The following is a 21,234-nucleotide window of genomic DNA, read 5'->3' as shown; positions in this document are numbered from 1 at the left end:
TGTCACACTTTCTTACTATATGAAAGTTTTTAAAAGCCATAATCATCTACAATAGCGAACAATTACGACCAAATCAAATTATCCAGGACCAACCATTCCATTAATTCATTAGTCCCATCAACATTACACCTAATTTAAGTTATCTTATGTCCTCTTTAACACTCTCTGGTCAATATAATGATATGCTTTTATTAGGTTGACTATCAGAGTAAGTGAATTCAGAAAAGTCAGAGCTAATATTTTCATGTCTAGAGCTAATATTTTCATGTCTGTATGTTTCATTTTTATAAAATGAAGGCCTTGGAGGCAATTCAAGACCTTCAACCATCCCTTCAAGCATCTCTATTACCTTGTTCATTGAAGGTCGATCACTTGGATTTAACTGAATACACCAAAGTGCTACCAAGAACATCCTTTTAGCTAGAATATTTTCCTCTTCTGAAGCATCTTCTATATCAATATTTTTCTCTTCATGAAATTGATCATAAATCCAAAAGGGAAAGTAACTTTGACTTGAATGTTCTGCATGAGGATTTGAGTTCCTCCTCCTACTTGTCATTTCCATTAGAAGCATTCCAAAACTATACACATCAGCTTTATAAGATACTCCACCCATATTTTTGTAAAACAACTCTGGAGCCATATAACCCAATGTTCCTCTTGCTGCAGTCATATTGATAACACCATCATTTGCTGCATGTAGCTTTGCAAGTCCAAAATCTGAAACCTTCGGAACAAAGTTGTCATCTAAAAGAATATTATGAGGCTTGATATCAAAATGCAAAATTTGAATATCACAACCTTGATGCAAATATGAAATCCCACCGGCTATTCCAAGAGATATTTCATATATTTTCTCATAACTTAAACGAGTATTTTCTTCTTTGGAGAAAATATATCTATCTAATGATCCATTTGACATAAATTCATAAACTAGAGCACGCTTTTTTCCATATACACAGTATCCAAGAAGACGCACCACATTTACATGATGTATTGTTCCAATGGTAGCAACTTCATTCATGAAATCTTGTCCATTATCATTAGATTTGCTCAACATCTTTACTGCTACATCCAACCCACTTTGGAGTTTTCCTTTATATACAGCACCAAAGCCTCCTTGACCCAATTTCACTCTGAAACCTCCAGTCATTTTTTTTATTTCTTTGTACTCGTACCTAATGGGATTTAGATGGCTATCTAGCAAGAAATTTTCAATATTTTCGTATATTGAAGAATGTTTTCGTCGCCATTTGTAGATCAATAGCACAAGAATAAGTACCACTCCAAACAGATATCTGGCAGCCAAAAATATTGGTATAATTTGTCGTCCTATGAATATTCCTCCATAAAAATATTGCAGTCCAACAGGGTTGTCCAATTGTTTCGTACTGAATGTTATTCTGCTAGCTATTCCTACAAAGATATCGGAACATGCTTCGGTTGGATTCATAACTTCGCTCAAGAACATAAACTAAGGAAAATTGTTGTATGCTGACAATTCAGTTTCTAGGAAACACAGAAAAGAATCTTACCAAAAATAACGCCTCTAAGATAAGCTGCAAAATAAAAAATAAAAAATATAAAATCGTTCCGAAAGTGGCACAGGTAAAAAATAAATAAAAGATAGTGTAAATTCAAAAGTAGCAAACGAAAGAGCTGAGTATTTGACTTTAGAAAAATAAATAAAAGAACTGTAGGATGCAGAGTTTGTGAGTGTATTGGAAAAGAGAGAAAAGAAAAAAAATGAAGTATAGTTCATATATTCCAATCTTGTTACTGATTACAAAGATGAGCTTGAATATATAGGCATATTCAAGCATTATAAAAGAAACGAACAAACAACAGAAAAACAAAATCCGTTTATACATGAGCAAAACTGAAGAAGAGATATACTATCTCTATCCGAGTTACATAATGTTTCTCGTCATATCAAAAATGAAACAGTAAAAAGGTTTGAAAGTAGCATGCAGAGTATGTTTAAGTAAATTTTTCATCATTAAAAGAATTAAGAAAAGAAATATAGAAAAAAATTCAGCAAATTAAAAATAATTTACCAATAAAATTAAAACCATCTTTCAAAGACATTAGTATAAGTGAGATTTTACTAATTAAATTAAATTAATTTGAGTTTATGAAAAAACTTAATTTCATTTTTTCTTATCTTTCTCTTAAAACCTACTTACAAAATTATCTAAACATATCCTTATATAATTGGCCAAAATCTCCTAACCACTAGTGACCAGGTAAACTTTATATATATATATATATATATATATATATATATATATATATATATATATATATATATATATATATATATATATATATATAAACTACAAAGACCGAAATATTATTTATATAAAATTTGAATGGCTAAAGTTTGACATCCAGAATTACTTTTTCATTGACGAATACTCTAATAAATAGTTTCTAACTAAGAATATTAAAAAATAGAAATATGAAAAAGAATAAAGACGGAAATAATTACTTACCTCGAATATAGCCAAAAATCTGGTGCCAAGGTTCTGAAACACGGGAAAACGATAGAGTTGTTAATATGAAATTTTGAAAATTAACGAACAAACTTATATGAAGAAACAATTAATCGCCTATTTGTCTAAGCAGAAATGACAATTCTTAGGAACTTGACGTCATAATATTTAAAGATGCACTTGATTAAGGATAGTCCAATATTTAGAAAATCGTAAAATCAAATATTTAAAAAATAGCTATTTTTTTTTAAATTACATTTTAAAAAAAATTATTTAAAAAATATAAAAATTATATTTTAAATTCTACATTCTCGAATAAAAAAATTATGAGTGCAAGTTGAATTGATAAAGGTGAAGAAAGAAATGGCCTTTGTTTTGTGGATAAACTATTTACATTACCATATAAGTTCATAGTCACCCGTCAACCCACTACATCACCCAACACTATCCAACTAAAAAAATGAATTTGCTGAATTAATAAAAAAAAAAAGGATTTTAACCATTCCTTTTTAGAAAAAAAAATAATTTTAAATGTTTATTAGCTTTTTATTAATTTGCTTAAAAGTTATATTTATTATAATTTTGAAATTGTTTTAAGTGTATATTCTTGAATTTATAACTTAAAATTAAAAAATAAATAAATAAAAGGAAATACACGTCATCAAGGGTGTAAAATCTCCATGATAACTTAATAATTTTTCTATAATATTCAATGAATAGTATAAGCACACGATATATCTATTAAAATAAAATATTAATAATAAGGAATAAAAGGACAGAGAAAGTGGATGATACCGCATTTATCGGTGGTGTGGTAGGCGTAATGGCAATAATGTTCCTCACACTGGACTTCTCCGTCGATAACCTTACACTCCGTTCCCCTTCCACATCGATCCTCGCAAATCACCGGCAACCACGACAACCGAATTCCCTCCCTTATCACGCCACGGATCTCGTCGTAGCTCACATTCTCTTTCGGTGACCAGTCAACCACTGTAGCCACCATCAGATCGCACCCAACCTTGATGTCCTTCACACGAACCTCATACAAAGACGGTTCTAATACCGCGTACACGTGCCCACCTCTCCCACATTCACCTCTCTCCACCTTAACATATCGTGGATCGTCACTCACAGGATTCGCGCAGTTGAAGTACCCTATTCGGAGAGTATACCAGGGTTCCCAAGTGAACGGCTCCGATCCGAAATCATCTGGGCCAACCAGGCCCGTGGGCCTGAAATTACTGTCCGATAAGAAATTGCGAGGGATGAAGGAGCAATTAGCTTCTTCCTCCTGACCCGGGTCACTGACAACGACTTTGTATTTCTTATAGTCGATGTCTCGTACATGGTATTTCTCCGAGAACAAGGTTAAGAGTGTGACGTTGTTAACGCAATCTAACTCATACCTTGGGTCGCCGCATTGGCTTGGGTCACCTTTGAGGCGAAATGGGTAAGATATGTTGCGAATTTGGCCGCATGATGAAGGAGGACATGGTGGCTGTCGCTTAGCGATGCAGTAATCTGGTTGGAATAGAAGAATAATTGAAGCCAATATTGACACCAGAGTGCGTGCAGAACAAGAACACCTATTCGAGCCTTCATTTTCCATCTTCCATCCTTCAAAAGTTGATGATGAAAACCGCTTGCTTCTTCCTCTAATTATTGCCTTTTATTTTGAATTAAAAAGTGCCCCTCCCTTCATCCACTTTTCCCTTTCACACTTCGTTTCGCTCTTTCCCATGCCATGTTTTCCAAAACAAACTTCTAAATTACTACAACTATGAAAACGTATTGTATTAGCTATGAAACTATGTGTTTTTGGTCAGATTTTTTCAGGTCGAAAGTTTAATTAGGATATAATTTAATTATGAGTTATTGATTTGTAAAAAATAAATTTTAAAGAGTACAAAATTTTAAAAATTATATCACTTTTTCAAGTTAAACAAAAAAATTAGATTTGTTAATGGCTTTTTTTGAAGGATTATATTAGAAAACTATAATTATATGTTTCTAAAAATATATAATATGAAAAGATATTGATTAAGTTAAATATTTACTTTTTAAGACAATTTCACGACTTGTGTTTATCTTTTCATGGGGTTGACGTAAATCATGCTAATTGGATACCGTGTTAACAAATTTTCAGAGTACAACAATCTTGACTACGGGACCCGTGCCTCCAGCACAGTCACACAGCAGAGGATTAGACCAGATACATTATATAGGAAAAAACATATAAACAATGGCAGATGTTTGATATGAAATATTAAATAAATTGTATACTATTAACACGAAACTCTGAATATGATTAAAAAAAATAATATTTAGGGTTTATGTAAGGGTTGTTCATATTGAGTGACAAGGAATAAGGGATGCCCACTACCCCATTTGTTCTTTTTTATCCAACTAGTGCACTATCCAATTTTGTTACCGATGATATGACATGTTTGGAGCAGCTCTTTTATAATGACTTTCAGAAAATAAATAAATTTTATTAAGAGTTAAAATTAGTTGTGCAAATTAAAAATAAAACTTAGGGTGTTACTCTCTCCACCACCACAACTTGCTTCCTCCACCACTCCATTCCCCTTTTATCCTTTTCTTTATTTTTTCATTCCTATTTTATTCTTATTAAAATTTTAGGGTTAATATTATTTAAAATCTCACGTAGACATTCATTTTCTTTATTATTCTTCCCTCTTTCTCTTTTATAGAATTGTGACGTGAAAGTGTGGTGAACTTTGTGTTTAGTAAGATTGAAAGTGGGGAAAGAAATTCATCTTCAGCCGTGAGTGTGGTGGTGCTTCAAGGTGCTGATTCAGAGGCGTGAAGGTGCGTAATAAAACCCTAAAATATAAATCGTATAATCTTTAAACGGATGTGAGCATCCGTCAACGGATGTCAACATCCGTTTAAAGATTACGGTTTATATTTTATAGTTTTTTAATATTAATTTTGAATATATTTAAATAATATAATTTATACTTTTTGATATATTATTTTTGAATATATTTTGATGTATTTTAATAATGTATTTTTGAGGATCTTTATTCTTATTAGTATGTATTTAGATTTTTTTATTTTGCACGTTATATATAGTTAGGGTTTTTGTATATATATATTTTTATATATGACTTTTTGTATTCTTTAATAATTTTATAATTATATAAAAATTTATTTATTAGTTTAATTATATGAAATATATAATTTTATTATGTTATTATTTTTATATTTGTTTGATTAATTATTAATTATATTAATAAGATTTATTATAATTTTATAGGTAATTATTGTTTAAAATGGATGAATATCTTCATATGGATTCTCAAGTTGGTTCTAGTTTGATATCTGATTTCTCTTCATTCATTGGCAAAGTTGGAGAGGGAGATTTGACAAATAAATTTACCATAAATGAAATATTTCGTTCACGGGAGCACTTAATTGCATGGGCAAGAGGGATGACTTATGATTTAGGATTTGTTGTGGTAATAGTAAGATCTGATATAGCTACTGGTGTACGGGGAAGAAAAACGTTCGTCATACTTGGATGTGAAAGAGGAGGGAAATATCGGAAATACAAAGCCCATGCGGTGCCTAGTGTATACGGCACTCGTAAATGTGAGTGTCCGTTTAGATTAAAGGGTAAATCAGGTTCAGACGGTGATGGATGGGTGTTGAAGGTGATGTGTGGACATCACAACCATGATTTGGCTGAAACTTTAGTTGGACATCCTTATGCTGGCAGGTTAAATATGAGTGAGCAATCATTACTGGTTGATATGACAAAGAGTAAAGTTACACCTTCAAATATTTTATTACCCGTCAAACAAAATAATGATCGAAATGTCACAACGATTAAACAAATCTACAACGCAAGACAAGCGTATAAACGATCATTGAAAGGGTCCAGAACTGAACTACAACAACTTATGATGTTGTTGGATCGGGATAAGTACATTCATTGGAGTAGGTGTGCCGACGATTCAAAGGTTGTTACTGACCTGTTTTGGACACATCCTGAAGCGGTGAAATTATTAAACTCATTTAATGTTGTATTTTTTATGGATTCCACATATAAAACAAATAGATATATATTTCCATTGCTTGAGATTGTGGGCATGACGTCTACAGGGTTAAACTTCTCTGTAGCATTTGTTTTCTTGTCTACTGAACGACAGAGTAATTTCACATGGGCTTTGGAAAAGCTGAAATGTTTATTTTTAACATCTGAGGGTGGTCCTAAAGTCATTGTCACTGACCGAGACTTGGCTTTGATGAATGTCATTGCAAATGTATTCCTTGAGTCATATCAGATGTTATGTGAGTTCCACATCCTTAAAAATGTTAAAGCTAAATGCAAAATGTTAGTTCATTCTACTGAGGTTTGGGGTGTGTTGATGGATGCATGGCAAAATGTGATGGATTGTAATGATGAGAGCTTGTTTGCTGAGTATGTGAATGGTTTTCAATACGCGAGCAGATCATGGCCTTTGTTTTTTGAATATGTGAATCAGACTTGGATTATTCCGTACAGTACATACTTTGTAAAGTTTTGGACGAACAAAGTAATGCATTTAGGGAACACAACCACAAATAGGTATGTTGTAATGTTATTTTATTTATTTGTTTTGTAGATAAATATTTATTTGCACTTATCACTACAAAAAAGAAGGGTATTACCGAAGGCCAGAAGCCCTCGGAAATAGCCCAAAACCGTCGGTAGAAGACATTTACAGACGGCTTATCGACGGCCAAAAAGCCCTCGGTAATTTCCTTGTCGCTAACATTTACCGAGGGCTTTTGCCCTTCGGTAATTACCGAAGGGCAGAAGCCTTCGGTAATCAGCGGACGTGGGTATTTACCGAAGGGCAAAAGCCTTCGGTAAGTTCGAGGAAGATGTCAGAGACATTTGTATTTATGAAAGAACCAACAACAGACCTGCATAGCAATTTCCATACACAAACAGACCTGCATAATAATTTTCAAGCACATACAGACCTGCATAATGTGCATCTCAAAGATGCAATCATTGATCAATAATATCCATAGAACATCCATTAATTAGTTGAACATGTATTTATAGTTAAAACATAAAACAATGTGGAATAATGATGTTTTAACATCCAAAGTCATGCAGTTTATCTAACATCGAAATGATCTAAACTCCAAATGTTCTAATATCGAAATGTTTGTATAACCAATGTGCTAACAAAATGAAACTAATAATGTACATAATTATCATCAGAATGATCTTCATCATCCTACTCCTCTATTGATGGCTGGATTGGTGTGGGTTGGACTGATGAAGGTTGGACTGATGAGGGTTGGACTGATGTCGGCTTTTGAGAGGCAGCGGGTGACGAGGAGGGTCGTGGCTGGGTCAGAGGGATATTGATGTCATCCTGTGAAGTTTGAGGCAACACTCTCATGACCAGGGCCTTAAAGTTTGTAAACTCTGCTCTCAGATCAGTGATTTCTTGGTCACGTTGGTCTAGTGCCTGCGTGAGGCGGAGAACGACCTCGTCAGGAGCAGTGGTGGAAGAAGAAGGTTGGTGCTTCAGAGTACCTCCTCTCGACGGTGTATAGTTTGAAGCAAGTTGTCCTGCACCGTACACTCGCCCCTTTTTCTTCCCACCAACGATGTCGACCCAACACTGTGTCCTACGGATGTCATCTTCTGCATGACTACCATCATCCGGTGTAGGAGCTGACTCATGTTCAGATCTAACCTGTGAAAGTCTCGTAGAAAATTCTTCCTGTTGAAACATTAAAAACAATGTTAGGGAATGATAGAATGACATAAATGAATAATTAGTAAGCCTTATAGTGTGAAATTTGCTTACATGAGTCTTGCGAGATCTTTCATCAACGAATTGATTAGTTCCCTTCCTTACATGAGTCTGTGCAAAGACCTCATCAACATGGATCGCCTGTCCGAGAGCTTGTGCCTGTAAGATAATTTACAATTAGAAGTGTACATATGAAATAGAAAATACATAACTTATATATGAAAGAAAAAGTTAGGCAATGAAATTTTACCATACGAATGGCATGTTCATGAATGGTTATCGACCCACCAGTATACAGGGTGCCACCCTTTTCAGATGCTCTGTTTCTCTGCGCCTTGGCACACTTATTGCGAAACTCTACTGTATTCCAATGAGCCAGTAAAGAGTTCCAAATTTGTTCGCCCAGCCAGTAAGGGCGCTCTCCTGCATTGCGGGCATCCCTAAACATCTCTGACAGCCGATGAGATGCTTTCATGTGGAAATTTTTGTGTATCTGTGTTTCATGTTCAGGTTTCCACTGCACCTTCAGCTGTAACATTAAACAGAATAAACATTGATTAATGAACATACTAAAATAAGAGGGACAATTAGTTTAATGGATTGTTCACCTGAAAGCGCTCCCAGAATGACTTTCTGTCGTCATCAGGTATTGCTCCCCAAGTAGGCCATGGACTTAAAAACTGTTGCTTAATTGAACGTGTGATGGCTTGGGAAGCAACCCTAGATGGAATAAACCTGAATAATAAAAGTCATTTCAATTACAGTGGTATAAACATCAAATTATATGAAGAGATTAAAATCTTACCCTTTACCATACGGCTCAATCCATGGTCGATCATGGAGGGGCGGGTTAAGACCTTCACCATCACCACTTGAATCTGGATCAGCAGATGGTGTGACAGTCTTAGAAGGCGGTATAGAAGATGAGGAAGGTATAGAAGTAGGGTCAGGGAGAGGAGTGGGGGTAATAACCACAGGGGGAGGAGTGGGGGTAATAACCACAGGGGGAGGAGTGAGGGTTATAATCACAAGAGGAGGAAGAGGGTCTGCTGCAGGGGTAGTAGGCTGGTGTGCTGCAAGAGTAGGAGAAGGGTGTACTGCATGGGTAAGAGGCTGTATTGGAGGGGTAGGAGGAGGCCCCACAGATGATGTACCGGGGGCAGCAATGGTAGGTAGTCTAGCAGGCACCCTAAGTACATACTTTGGTGCCTGCCGTTGCCTCTTTTTAGGCCTTGCTACCCCCTTTCCTTTATCAGGACGTTCTGAACCTTGTTCTGTCATTACTGCATCGAAATGGTTATAAATAAAGGGAAAAAAAAAGAAATGAATGTAGAAGGATCAATGGTTTTTAAAGTCAATCTATAAATAATCGCATACAACTTTTAAGATAGTAATTTAGATAACTCTATTCAAATGATAGTTCAATTTGCTACAATAGATGTCCAACATTCAATCGTCGTCATCATGATCTTCATCCTCATCTTCTTCTTCTTCATCATCGTTATCATCATCATCTTCTTCTTCTTCTTCGTCGTCGTCATCATCATCATCTTCTTCTTCTTCTTCTTCTTCTTCTTCTTCCTCTTCTTCTTGTTCTTCATCACCTTGTATTATTGCTTCTAAATCATCTCCATCACCATCAGGGTCGACCAATGCGGTTATACGTTCAACTTCAATAATTTCTTGTGGTTGTGACATTTGGTCAAGTTGGTAGGCAACATCTTCCTCAACCTCATTTGAGTCAATGCGACCTCTAGGCTTGGTTTGTATTGCTACGGCCCAACCACGCTTGTCAATATTGCGGAATGGTGGATATGGCACATAATAAACCTGTCTAACATTAGTTGGTAGAATGAAAGGATCAAACGGTCCATATCTTAATCTCTGGTTGAGTTCGACAATATTAAAGCGTGGATCAACTCTAGTACCAGCTCTAGAAGGATCAAACCATTCACAATAAAAAAGTACTACTCTGTTTGGAGAAGTAGTGTTGTTGTACTCTAGCTCATATATTTTATGAATGATGCCGTAGAAATCATCATAAGAACCCTCTGTTAGGCCCTTGACATACACACCACAATTAGATGTTTTCTTTCCTTTAGACCATTCATGTGTATGAAATTTGTAACCATTGGTGAAGTAAGTGTGCCATTCTTTGACACATCTCATTGGCCAATTCGAGAGATGTCTTAACTCTTGAACTGTGGGAGTTAATGCCTGATTAAAAACCTACAAAGACACTAAAAAAATTATAAAAGCAAGAGTCAAATTAACCGATTTTTAAACGTAGGAAAAACTACAGACCTGATTTCTAAACCAATGGGGAAACTCAGAGTGTATTCTAGCAGAAGTATTTCCTTCTGCGACTTGCTCAGCAACAAGAAATGAGCTGGTACAAATGAAATTCATTAGTGTATAACAATTGTGTCGTTGGAATTATAGGATATGGATGATGACATACTCAAGGTAGGGCTTAACTTCACTACAATTGATTAAGACATGGACATGAGCAGAATTGAATTCAGCATCAGCTAACCAATGTGTGAATTCTTTCCCTGCGTAACGGCCTTATTGTCGAAAAACTGATAATGCACCTTCACGTGGTTCAACTTTCCATTACATTTCATTTCTGACATGAGTGGGGGATAACATGAAGTTTTTGAAATAATGTGAACAAAAATACGTTGTCTCTCTGTGCAAGTAAGCTGCACAAATTGAGCCTTCTACTCTAGCTTTATTTTTAACTGAACGTTTGGATTCTCCCATAAACCTTTCAAATGGATACATCCACCTGTACTGCACCGGTCCCCCAAGCCAAGCTTCATATGCTAGATGTATTGGAATATGCTCAATTGAATCAAAGAATGCAGGAGGGAATATTCTTTCCAATTTGCAGAGAATAATTGGGATATTTTCATCCATCTTTTTAAGGGAATTCTCCTTTAGTGTCGTGCAACACAAATCTTTAAAGAAGTTACTAATTTCTATCAATGGATTTAACACATGCATTGGCAAACAACTGAACGCAAGAGGGATGAAAGTCTCCATGAATACATGACAATCATGACTCTTCAACCCTTGAATAGTACCGTTCTGAACATTGGCACATCTGGACAAGTTAGAAGCATATCCATCTGGCATTCTAAGCTCCTTGATCCATCCACACACTATTCTTGTCTCGTCCTTTGACATGGTGTAATTTGCTTTTGGTTTAAATAATCGACCGTTACCTTGCGCCTTCAACTCTAAGTCTTTTCGTCCACAATACAAAGGTAAATCTTTTCTTGCTTTCTCATTATCTTTTGTCTTACCCTTAACATTCATAACTGTGTTGAAGACATTGTCAAAGAAATTTTTTTGTGTGCATGACATCGAGGTTGTGTCTTAGCAAGTTGTCCTTCCAATAGGGAAGTTCCCAGAATATGCTTCTTTTAGTCCAATTATGCCATTCTCCAAACCCTTCTATCCTGTTCTGACCACATTCAGTGACTTTTGGATAGTCTTTCACTCTTCTCCAAACGTGTGATCCAGTCAACTTTGGCGGGGGCATATCCGTTTCAACTTGCCCTTTGCGAAATGCCTTTTTGTTTCTTCTAAAGGGGTGATCAATGGGCAAGAACCGTCGATGGTAGTCAAACCAACTACTTTTCCGGCCATAACTCAATTGAAATGACTTTGTATGTTCCATGCAATGTGGACAAGCTAATCGACCATGTGTGCTCCAACCAGATAACATACCGTACGCTGGGAAGTCATTGATAGTCCACATCAAGGCTGCCCTCATAAGGAAATTTTGCTTCCTTGAAATGTCATACGTCCAAACACCATTCCATAACTTCTTCAAATCATCAATCAAAGGCTCCAAATAAACATCAATAAATGATTTGGGATTAGATGGACCTGGTATTATACACGATAAAAACATGTAAGGCTTTGTCATACACATCTCAGGTGGTAGATTGTATGGGGTAACTATCACGGGCCAACATGAATATGGTGATGCAGAGGCCTGAATGTATGGGGTAAACCCATCAGAGCATAAACCAAGTCTGACGTTACGCGGTTCACTAGTAAAGGATGGATGTTTACGATTGAAGTGCTTCCACGCTTCACCATCTGAAGGATGACGCAAAAATCCTTCAGTTTTCTTACCATCATGCCATGTCATGTGTTCTGATGTTTGCATTGAAGTAAACATTCTTTGTAGTCTTGGAATTATAGGCAAGTAGAACATAGACTTTAAGGGAATGGGTTTTTTTTGCCTCCGGCCAGCATGCATCGTATGATATCGAGGTGAGCCACAAAACTTGCATTCAACCAACAATGCATCAATTTTGCCACTATCATTGTCGTAGAATAACATACATCCATTAACACAACAATCAATCTTCTTGACTTCCAATCCCAACTTTGAAACAATTTTTTTGGCTTGGTAATAATTCTTGGGCAAAATATTGTTTGGTGGTGTCAAATCTAACATCAATTTTGTATAAAAGTCCACTGCTTCAATGGGGACGTTCCAATTAGATTTTCCAGCCATGAGTCTAATGCACACTGATAATTTTGACTCAGTTGAACCTTCAAATACAGGTAGATTTTCCTCTGTTAGTAAATTGTAAAACCTCTGAGTGGTTTCATTTGGAGGCTCTTCATAATGACCATCGTTTGCTTCTTGTTCAGCATGGCGACGAAGAGCACTGTCGACCATCTCTTGCATATCGGCAAATTGATCTATCTAAGATGTACGTACAATAGTATTCGAACCTGATGCAAGCCGCTTTTCAGCTGCAGTGGAGGTCGAAGGAATTTCTTCACCATGAAATGTCCAAACCGTGTAATTAGGCATGAACCCTTTTTGGTATAGGTGAAGTTTGACGACTTCATCTTTCAAAATCCTTGTACATTCGCACTTGATGCATGGACATCGAATCCCTCCATCAACAAATCGTCGGGCCATCTCCATAAACTCTTTAACTCCGATGACAAAAGATTCCTTCAAACCTCTCCTTCCACTATAACAACGGTCGTACATTTATCCACGATGGTTGAGACAATGGGCCATGTTCTGTGACAAGCCAAACAAATAAAAACTTAGCCAAAACATACACACTCCATGTGACATAAGTACTAAACCTATTACTACTCAAGTCAAACATGGAAGGCAATTTCAACACTATTGTCATAGGCATTCAATAAGGGCATCCAAAGAGAAGTCCTCTGTATTGAAATGCCTTTGACACCCTAAGTGGTTGTGTGTACAATTTGGGGGAGTCAATAATCTGACATTACTAAAGTTCTCTTTTATAGAGTACTTTTACATATTTTGTACATTGTAAGTGTTTAAGGTACTGTTACCCTTCTCATTCTATTGAGAATGTTTTTAGTACCATACGACTTTAAATGACTACTTAACTTAATGATGGAGTAGCCTAATAAATGAACATACAATATACAGGAGCATACAATATATACATCAACATACAACATATAAATGAACATTCACTGGTGGTCTAAATGCAGGTTTGATAACAAATTTGTCCAAGGAAATAAAATTATGTACTACTTTAGTCTATTTAAAGGTGTTCAATAGTCAATATATGTTTTTCTTTTTATTTTTCAATTCACACTTCAATTTTATCTTTCTTTGATCTTTTCAAAGCGGTGTACATAGTTAGTTTACTGTTTTCGTGACTACTTTAATATACTTTTCGGTCTTTGGACTTGTAGTGTATTTTAGGTACTACTTTTAGGTTTCTAACTTGACAAATTTTTAGTTTTAGGTATTTTATGTAGTGTGAGTGCTTAAATAGCTACGTCCTACCATTCTTAACTTGTTAGGTTTATATTTATTTGTAGTATATTTTCCTAGTTTAGTGTACTATATTTCATCTAATTTCTGTTTAACTCTACCTTGTTGCTGTTTTTCGGGTTGTTCTTGTGTACTTACACATTCTTGTGAGGGAGTGATTATTCTGTAGTTTTGGCCAAAACAAAGTCGAATTTCGAAGTATACCATTTGTATGGTGTGTCACACTTTGAGCAAGTCAAAAGTGATATTTAAAAGTTGGTAGCAGAGTTCAATTACTCATAAAACGGTCTAAGTGCATAATAGATACTAAACCATCAAAATTCAGTCAAAACTAGGAACTGCGAAGGTGTTTTTAAGTAACAGTTTGGATGGACCAGCACTGGAAAATAATGTATATAATATGTGAGATAAACAATAATACATCATACTAATCTATATTTTAATGTTTGAGGGATTAAACTAGTATAATATTTAACGTAAATATGACAAAACATTGATGGATTAAACTAGTTTAAGATTGTTGTTTCACGACTCAAGTTGTTACAAGAAAAAGTCTTCAGGATTATTTATCAGCAACAACATTAAATTTTTACATAAATTTAACTCATGCATTTAATTAAGTTCTTTAAAAGAAGAAATGTAATGTGATGATTAACTTAACTCTACCTTTTTCTTATATCAAATTGTTTCAGTTTTGCTAGTACTTTTGAGTTCTCATTCATGAAGATGTTTTACTTGAATTTGTAGTTTTGAGTCCAAAGTTTATCATAACAGTCAAGAACCTCTAAGAACCTCTAAGAAATGTAGTACCAGTCAAAAACATTTCTTAAAACTGGTATTACCCACTCTCAAATGTAGTACTACCCTTTCTGCTCATGTAATGATCAAAGTCCATTTTGCAAAACAATACTAATTACTTTAGGTTTGGTTTGGTCTCTTTAAAACTGCCAAGACTGGCCTATGTTGTCACTCAATGGAATTTAACTGGTTTTGCCTTATACTGATTCACTGCCCTTTTGCCATTCTGTGTCTCACCTCTCACCTAACACCAAATAAAGTCATTTCACATTATTTCTTCTAACAAAACAGACAGTATAATCGATGCAACCCCACAAAGATACCATGACTTAGATCAGTGACGTACAATACCAGATTACCCAATCCCCTGTACCCAACTGGGTACCCTTTTTACTAACCTGTCACTGTTTTCCGTTCCTCCTTTTCTTCTAAATTTTTGGTACTGTTTCACCCATTACATACATATATATTACGGAGCTGTGTCAGTGAAACATTGATGAGAGGTTGGTGCAACCCATTTTATTATTGGTTTATTCACTACTAAACAAGGACATTTATTGGTCTATATATATGAATTTGAAGTTGGTGCAGCCCATTTAAGATCAATTCTTTTTCTTCCCTCCCAAAATGTTGTTATTGGTGACAGGTTTGATGGTAATAAGTTGTTGGACAGAGACACAGGAAAGAACATAATGTTTGTGGGGGACTCCATAAGTAACACCATGTGCCAGTCAATCACTTGTTTGCTTCACATTGCAGTCCCAAACTCAACTTACATTTCAAAAAGGTTAACATACGAACTCTTTCAAAAGGGGTGGTTGATCAAGAAATTAAACGGATATATGTAATGGTGACAGAGAAATGAAAGTGATTGGTAGGGAGAAAAAAAAAGGTAGGAAAAGTGAAGATGGGTCTATTCTAAGGCGAACAACCATAGAAAATGAAAGAAAAATGCTTATGCTAAATGAATCAGTGGTGATTGTAATGGTGAGAGGGTGGAGTTAAAGTGAGGAGGAATATATTCAAAATGACTCTCAGTTGCAGGATTGAACAATCTCACTGAAGCACCTTATTATTATTACTATTAACCCTTTCACTTACACTTACACAATCACTAGTATTTTTTATCCTCCTTTTGCTTATGTAGGATCCAAGTATTTATAGTGGTTTTTGTCCCCACACTCATCACCCTTTCATAATATAAAGACTGAAGTTGAGCAACATCAATTATTTTTTAGTAGAACACAAAGACAGAGAGAGAATGTGGTTGCATTCTCAGGATTCCTATTCTTTGGTATGCGTGGGATCATGTCCCAACACAACGATGTGTTCATGAACTGTGGAAAAAGTTTTTATTTTCCAGAATAAGATATGTATAACTCAATTATGGTTCTCATCCTCATCAGAATAATCAAAACTCATAATAACTTAATAATGATCACTAATCTGGATCTGGTCATCCTCTGACTATTTTTTTTTTCACAACACAGACACAACAACTTCATGTGTTTTCGTTTCTAGTGCTTGTTTTTTTCTGTTTACACAGCAAAGTTTGGAGGCTTTGTACTTGTTTGATTGACTTATAATTTGGTTCAACTTTTGCTATATTATAGGATTACATAACTTCAATCATGTGCTTGAAGAATGGGTTCTTAGTGGATTTGACTATTGATAAAGAAAAAGCCAGGATTTTGAGGTTGGACAGAATTAGCTTTGGGGATCAGTGGAAAGGATTTGATGTTTTGATTTCCAATTCTTACCATAGTTGGTCTCACACAGGACAGTAAGCTTAATGAAAATCATTACATTTGAGCTACCTTTTGATAGGTTCTTTTAATCAAGAACCTATGAATAACACTAGAAACACAACACAGAACAAATCCTCTAAATTATACAGCCTCCTTTTATTGCAAAAGAATCAACATAAAGATGAATACAAGGTACTCAGACAGCTTAACCTCTCCCCAAAGAACTACAAGAGTTCTTGCACAATCAACAAGACTCTAAAAACTCCCTCACATAGAACTCGTTCCCCCCTTTATACCAACTACTAACAGAAACCTATTTCCCCATTCCCTAACTGCCTTGGCAGTTAGGCTTAGTGCCTTTACTTCTTCTCCTAAATACAATTAACTCCCTAACACCTTTTTTATGCTTTATCAGAGGACGTAGCCATGTGGCTAATGGCTTCAATTTAATGATATTAAACGTGTTCCAACTACACAAAACAATCAAACCTTAGGTGGAATACTAATTTTGCACTACATATAGTCCCTAGTAAGCTGGTTTCATACTAAACCATATATAAAGTCATTTAAACACAAATGAATGTTCAAGCAACTTTGTTTGATGATATTCATTGTCTTTAAACTCTAAAATGAGTTCAAAACACCCTACCAACATATCCATGAATACCTTTTTAACACACTAAACACATTCACATTTGAATTTATAACATATAAAAAGATGCTAATAAAAACATAAATATGAACTTGGATGAGAAATTACAAGAAAATAAAATAAGTACAGTACAGAAGTTAGGAGTGAATGAAAGACTAATTTGAGAAAGATGGAGGCCAGAATTCCATAACATAGATTGATGGAAGCAAAGTCAAAAAAAAATTTGAATGGGGAAGTTCAAGGGGCCACACCCATCAACTGTTTCACAAATTCACTCATAGAAGAACCCTCCTATAGTATAATGACAATGCTTAACACCCCTCCATCCTTTTCGTTTTTTCCCTAACCTAGAACCTTTTTCATGATTTCACATTTAGTGCATACAACTCCATAAACAAGTGGCAGTCTCTTCCTTTTTAATGATTTCACATTGCAGCAGTTGATTTAGTAAATATTTACAGTAAAAAACTGAGAATGACAGTCACATCAGGTCCTTTTAAGAGGATTCTGAAGGGAAAGCTTGTGGAATAATGGTGATGAGGAAAACTTTATAGAAAAGTGTCTGAAAATATCATGGAAGGCTTTTCATCTATATGTATGATATAATTATAACCTTTGAGGCTTTCGTAGTAGTTTTTTATATTATAAACTTGAACCAAATTTAATATTTAACATACTTTTGTAAGAAAAACATAAAGTGAATAATACCCTGGAATTTCAGAACCAACAACATACACCATGATACAATGAATTGGACTAATACTATTTAGAACAAGCTTTTGTGTGTAAGCAGAGAGCAATGGGAGTGTAGGACAGAAGGAGTACTTTTTCTGCAGAAAAGGAAGGAAGTATAAGAATAGCATAAGGCCTGATATAGAGTGACTGGGTCTGGGTTCTGCAAAGCAACCGGCATAGACAAACTACTGTACTCACAAGGTGGAGAAGGCAAAGGCACCAAAAACTATTGGATGATGCATGAGTTGACTTGCTGGTAGGAGTTCTAGTTTGGACCGCTACCTACTGCTATAGTATCAACCATTTACAATATATAACATTATGTGTACGTTGATTGGAAGCAAATCAAGGGGAGGTTAGAGGTTGAAAGGTTCATAGTTGAAGTTTTTGCGTACTTAGAGCACACACTTGCAGGCATTAGAAGCAAAAGCAACAGTTACAACAATTGGCACTATTGCTCAAGCTTCACCACCTCGTTTGCTTTTCTTGTACCTAAACTACAGTTAAGGTTATTTAAACCTTCTCACTGGCATGCCAATTCCTTGCCCCTTATTCCAATTAAAAACCAATCTTTCTCAATCAAACAACATCATACAATCAAGCCACAACAACATCAAACAATCAAGCCACAACAACATCAAACAATTCAAGAACATTTAAACTCATAATGAATTTGTAAAAGCACAACTTACCTCAACCGAGATAGCCCTTGACGATGCAACCTTTGTACACCACGACGGCGACCCCCATAACGGCCACTCCAACGAAGTCCCTCAACCAAGTTCCTTCAATCATATACTAACAAGTGAATGAAAAGTAGATGAAGGCAACAACACTGTCTACGCTTCACCAATATGAACATCACAGTGTGAATGAAGTTGTGTAGAACTTACCTCTACCAAGATGCCGCTTCACGAGCACGACAGTGATAGCAGCCCACAACGGACCCTCCGACAAAGTCCCTCAACCTTCACACACCTTCCGTCAACGAACCAACCAACCCACGACGAACCCTAGCCCAATCCTCCCCAAACAACCACGAACCGTGAACGAAGAGCGATCAACGACCCACTCACCACCGTCACGGACCACCACCACTGACTACCCGACAAACTGAAGGAGCGTGAAGCAAGGGAGGGAAGTGTTTGCAGAGAGGGATGACACAGACAAAAACGACGAAGCTGAAGTAAAATGAAATTGGGGCACGAAGAACCCAATTTGGGACTTACATTAATCAGGGAGTTACCGACGGCTTAAAAGCCTTCGGTAATCATCTCAATACCGAAGGCTTCAAAGCCTTCGGTAAAATGCCGTCTGTAAATCGCGTTTTTCCAATAGTGTGTTGATGATCTTTTTATTTATTTTAGGGTTGAGTCTGCTCATTGGAGTCTGAAGAAAGTTCTGGGCAATAGTATGGGTGATTTGTGTTCTTATTGGGATAGTATTCATAACGTTGTTATCATATAACACAACAAGATTAAGGCGTCATTTGAAAGAAGTATGTTGCTCACGAGTGACCCTTTTAAAGGATACAAATATAAAAAACTTATTGGGTGTGTCTCTCAATATGCATTGGATCTCATTGCTAAGGAATTGGAAAGAGTATAGCAAATAGGATTGGACTCATCAAAGTGTATATACGTATTGAGACGTACATTTGGTGTCCCATGTGCATGTGAATTAGCACGGTATGATGTTGGATTGACCCCTCTGGGTGAACTTCATATCATGTGGCAAAGATTGCATTTCTCAAATGTTGAATTAAATGAAACTGAGCCCGAGTTATCCATTAAAGATGAGTTGAAACAAGTACAAGAACGATTCAATGAGGTTGAAAATGGAGGTAAAATCACCATCAAGCAAAAGTTACTTGAAATTACTTGTCCTACATTGACATCAATGGTCCCTCCATTACATAAAGTCAAGACAAAGGGTGTTAAAAAAAGTAAAGTTCAACGAAGAGAAAGGTCTACTACGCAGGATCCATCATATTTTGAGTATGTCGATGCCTTTCATTCAACCATAGAATCTTCAACTGTGAAAAGTAAATTACAATCAAAGCCAAATGTAGTGAAGAAAAAGAAAGTTCCAATGATAGACCAGTTTCATTCTATTACTCACCCATTCATTGTGGACGTTGTTGATGTTGTGGCTGATGGTCACTGTGGATATAGATGCATTGCTGCCTCGTTGGGACTCGGAGAAGATTCATGGCTCGTTATTAGAAATGATTTGTACAAAGAACTCAGTCAATGGCGTGATGAATACGCAAGCCTAGTAGGAGGGTATGATAGACTAGAAGAGCTGAGGAACTCTTTATTGATTATGAAGTCACAGTCGACGGTAAGTGTTTCCTGTTTTATGTATTTTATTTATTATAATTATTTTATCTAACAACTTGTTTTATTCATAACAGGTTAACATGAATAAGTGGATGACATTACCAGACATTGGTTATGCAATTGCTAACCGATATAATGTCATATTAGTGTGTATGTCATCATCTCAAAATTATACTATCTTTCCACTACGTTCCACACCACCTTTTGATATAAATCAACATCGGTTAATTTGTATAGGACATGTTCATGGATGTCATTTCATGCAGGTAATTGTATTATTTTGTGATTTCATTTCAAAATTACTTATAACTCAATTAACTATTATAATTTGTATTGTGGCAGGTTAAGTTACAAGAAGAGTGTCCTTTGCCCATGGTCAATACCATCTCTTCAACCCACTGTTATCCTGAGGCATGAGCGTGGTCATCTATGTATACTAGTAGGATGCAAACATTTGCACACCTGATGGGCGTAACGACATCTTATGTTGACTTGGGTGATTCATGATATTTATAAAGATATGTAAAAATACACTATTACTTTTTGATAGGTGTATTTTAAGCTTTTTGATGGACCCACACAATTCATTCAACTAAAATACTAAACATTTACTTTTTGTTAAAGTGTTTCCTAGATGTATATCTCTCCCTTCTTTTCCTTTATGTAGCTCCTAATAAAATATTATATATATATATATATATATATATATATATATATATATATATATAACACCTAATATAATATATTATATATTTATATATACATATATTTATCTTGAAATAAGTACTACATGCAAGGATTCCATATAAAGTATTATTAATGGTGTATATTTAGATTAATACAAAATAAAAACGAATAATATA

General features: G+C 35.4%; 2 protein-coding genes across 2 annotated transcripts; one reads left to right on the top strand and one right to left on the bottom strand.

The window, feature by feature from the left end:
• Positions 1–4,107, bottom strand: LOC124845502 (LEAF RUST 10 DISEASE-RESISTANCE LOCUS RECEPTOR-LIKE PROTEIN KINASE-like 2.4). Its single transcript, XM_088109764.1, has 4 exons — positions 3,291–4,107; positions 2,496–2,528; positions 1,536–1,559; positions 1–1,416 (listed from the first exon to the last, which is right to left on the bottom strand). Exons 1-4 carry the CDS (start codon positions 4,105–4,107, stop codon positions 170–172), a joined length of 2,121 nt encoding a protein of 706 aa, XP_087965890.1. The 3' UTR covers positions 1–169.
• A 1,690-nt stretch (positions 4,108–5,797) lies between these two features.
• Positions 5,798–20,788, top strand: LOC124821116 (uncharacterized). Its single transcript, XM_088109458.1, has 5 exons — positions 5,798–6,523; positions 6,677–7,095; positions 7,964–8,046; positions 19,714–20,372; positions 20,714–20,788. The coding sequence occupies exons 1-5, from the start codon at positions 5,798–5,800 to the stop codon at positions 20,786–20,788; spliced, it is 1,962 nt and encodes a 653-aa protein (XP_087965584.1).
• The last annotated feature ends 446 nt before the right edge of the window (positions 20,789–21,234 follow it).

The sequence above is a fragment of the Vigna umbellata genome, chromosome 3 (assembly GCF_029865625.1).
Source record: "Vigna umbellata cultivar VRB3 chromosome 3, Vumbellata_1.0, whole genome shotgun sequence".
Taxonomy (NCBI): domain Eukaryota; kingdom Viridiplantae; phylum Streptophyta; class Magnoliopsida; order Fabales; family Fabaceae; genus Vigna; species Vigna umbellata.
This window is presented reverse-complemented; position numbering and strand designations above follow the sequence as displayed.

What these genes read in the sequence shown, in the direction of transcription:
- LOC124821116 (XM_088109458.1), top strand. Translation starts at nt 5,798, where the DNA reads ATGGATGAATATCTTCATATGGATTCTCAAGTTGGTTCTAGTTTGATA. An exon ending in TTTGGACACATCCTGAAGCG is followed by an intron (nt 6,524 to 6,676) that starts GTGAAATTATTA and finishes ACTGAACGACAG; the next exon opens with AGTAATTTCACATGGGCTTT. An exon ending in AGCAGTGGTGGAAGAAGAAG is followed by an intron (nt 8,047 to 19,713) that starts GTTGGTGCTTCA and finishes CATGTGAATTAG; the next exon opens with CACGGTATGATGTTGGATTG.
- LOC124845502 (XM_088109764.1), bottom strand. Translation starts at nt 4,107, where the DNA reads ATGGAAAATGAAGGCTCGAATAGGTGTTCTTGTTCTGCACGCACTCTG. An exon ending in GATTTTTGGCTATATTCGAG is followed by an intron (nt 1,560 to 2,495) that starts GTAAGTAATTAT and finishes TTTATTTTGCAG; the next exon opens with CTTATCTTAGAGGCGTTATT. An exon ending in TCTTAGAGGCGTTATTTTTG is followed by an intron (nt 1,417 to 1,535) that starts GTAAGATTCTTT and finishes ATATCTTTGTAG; the next exon opens with GAATAGCTAGCAGAATAACA.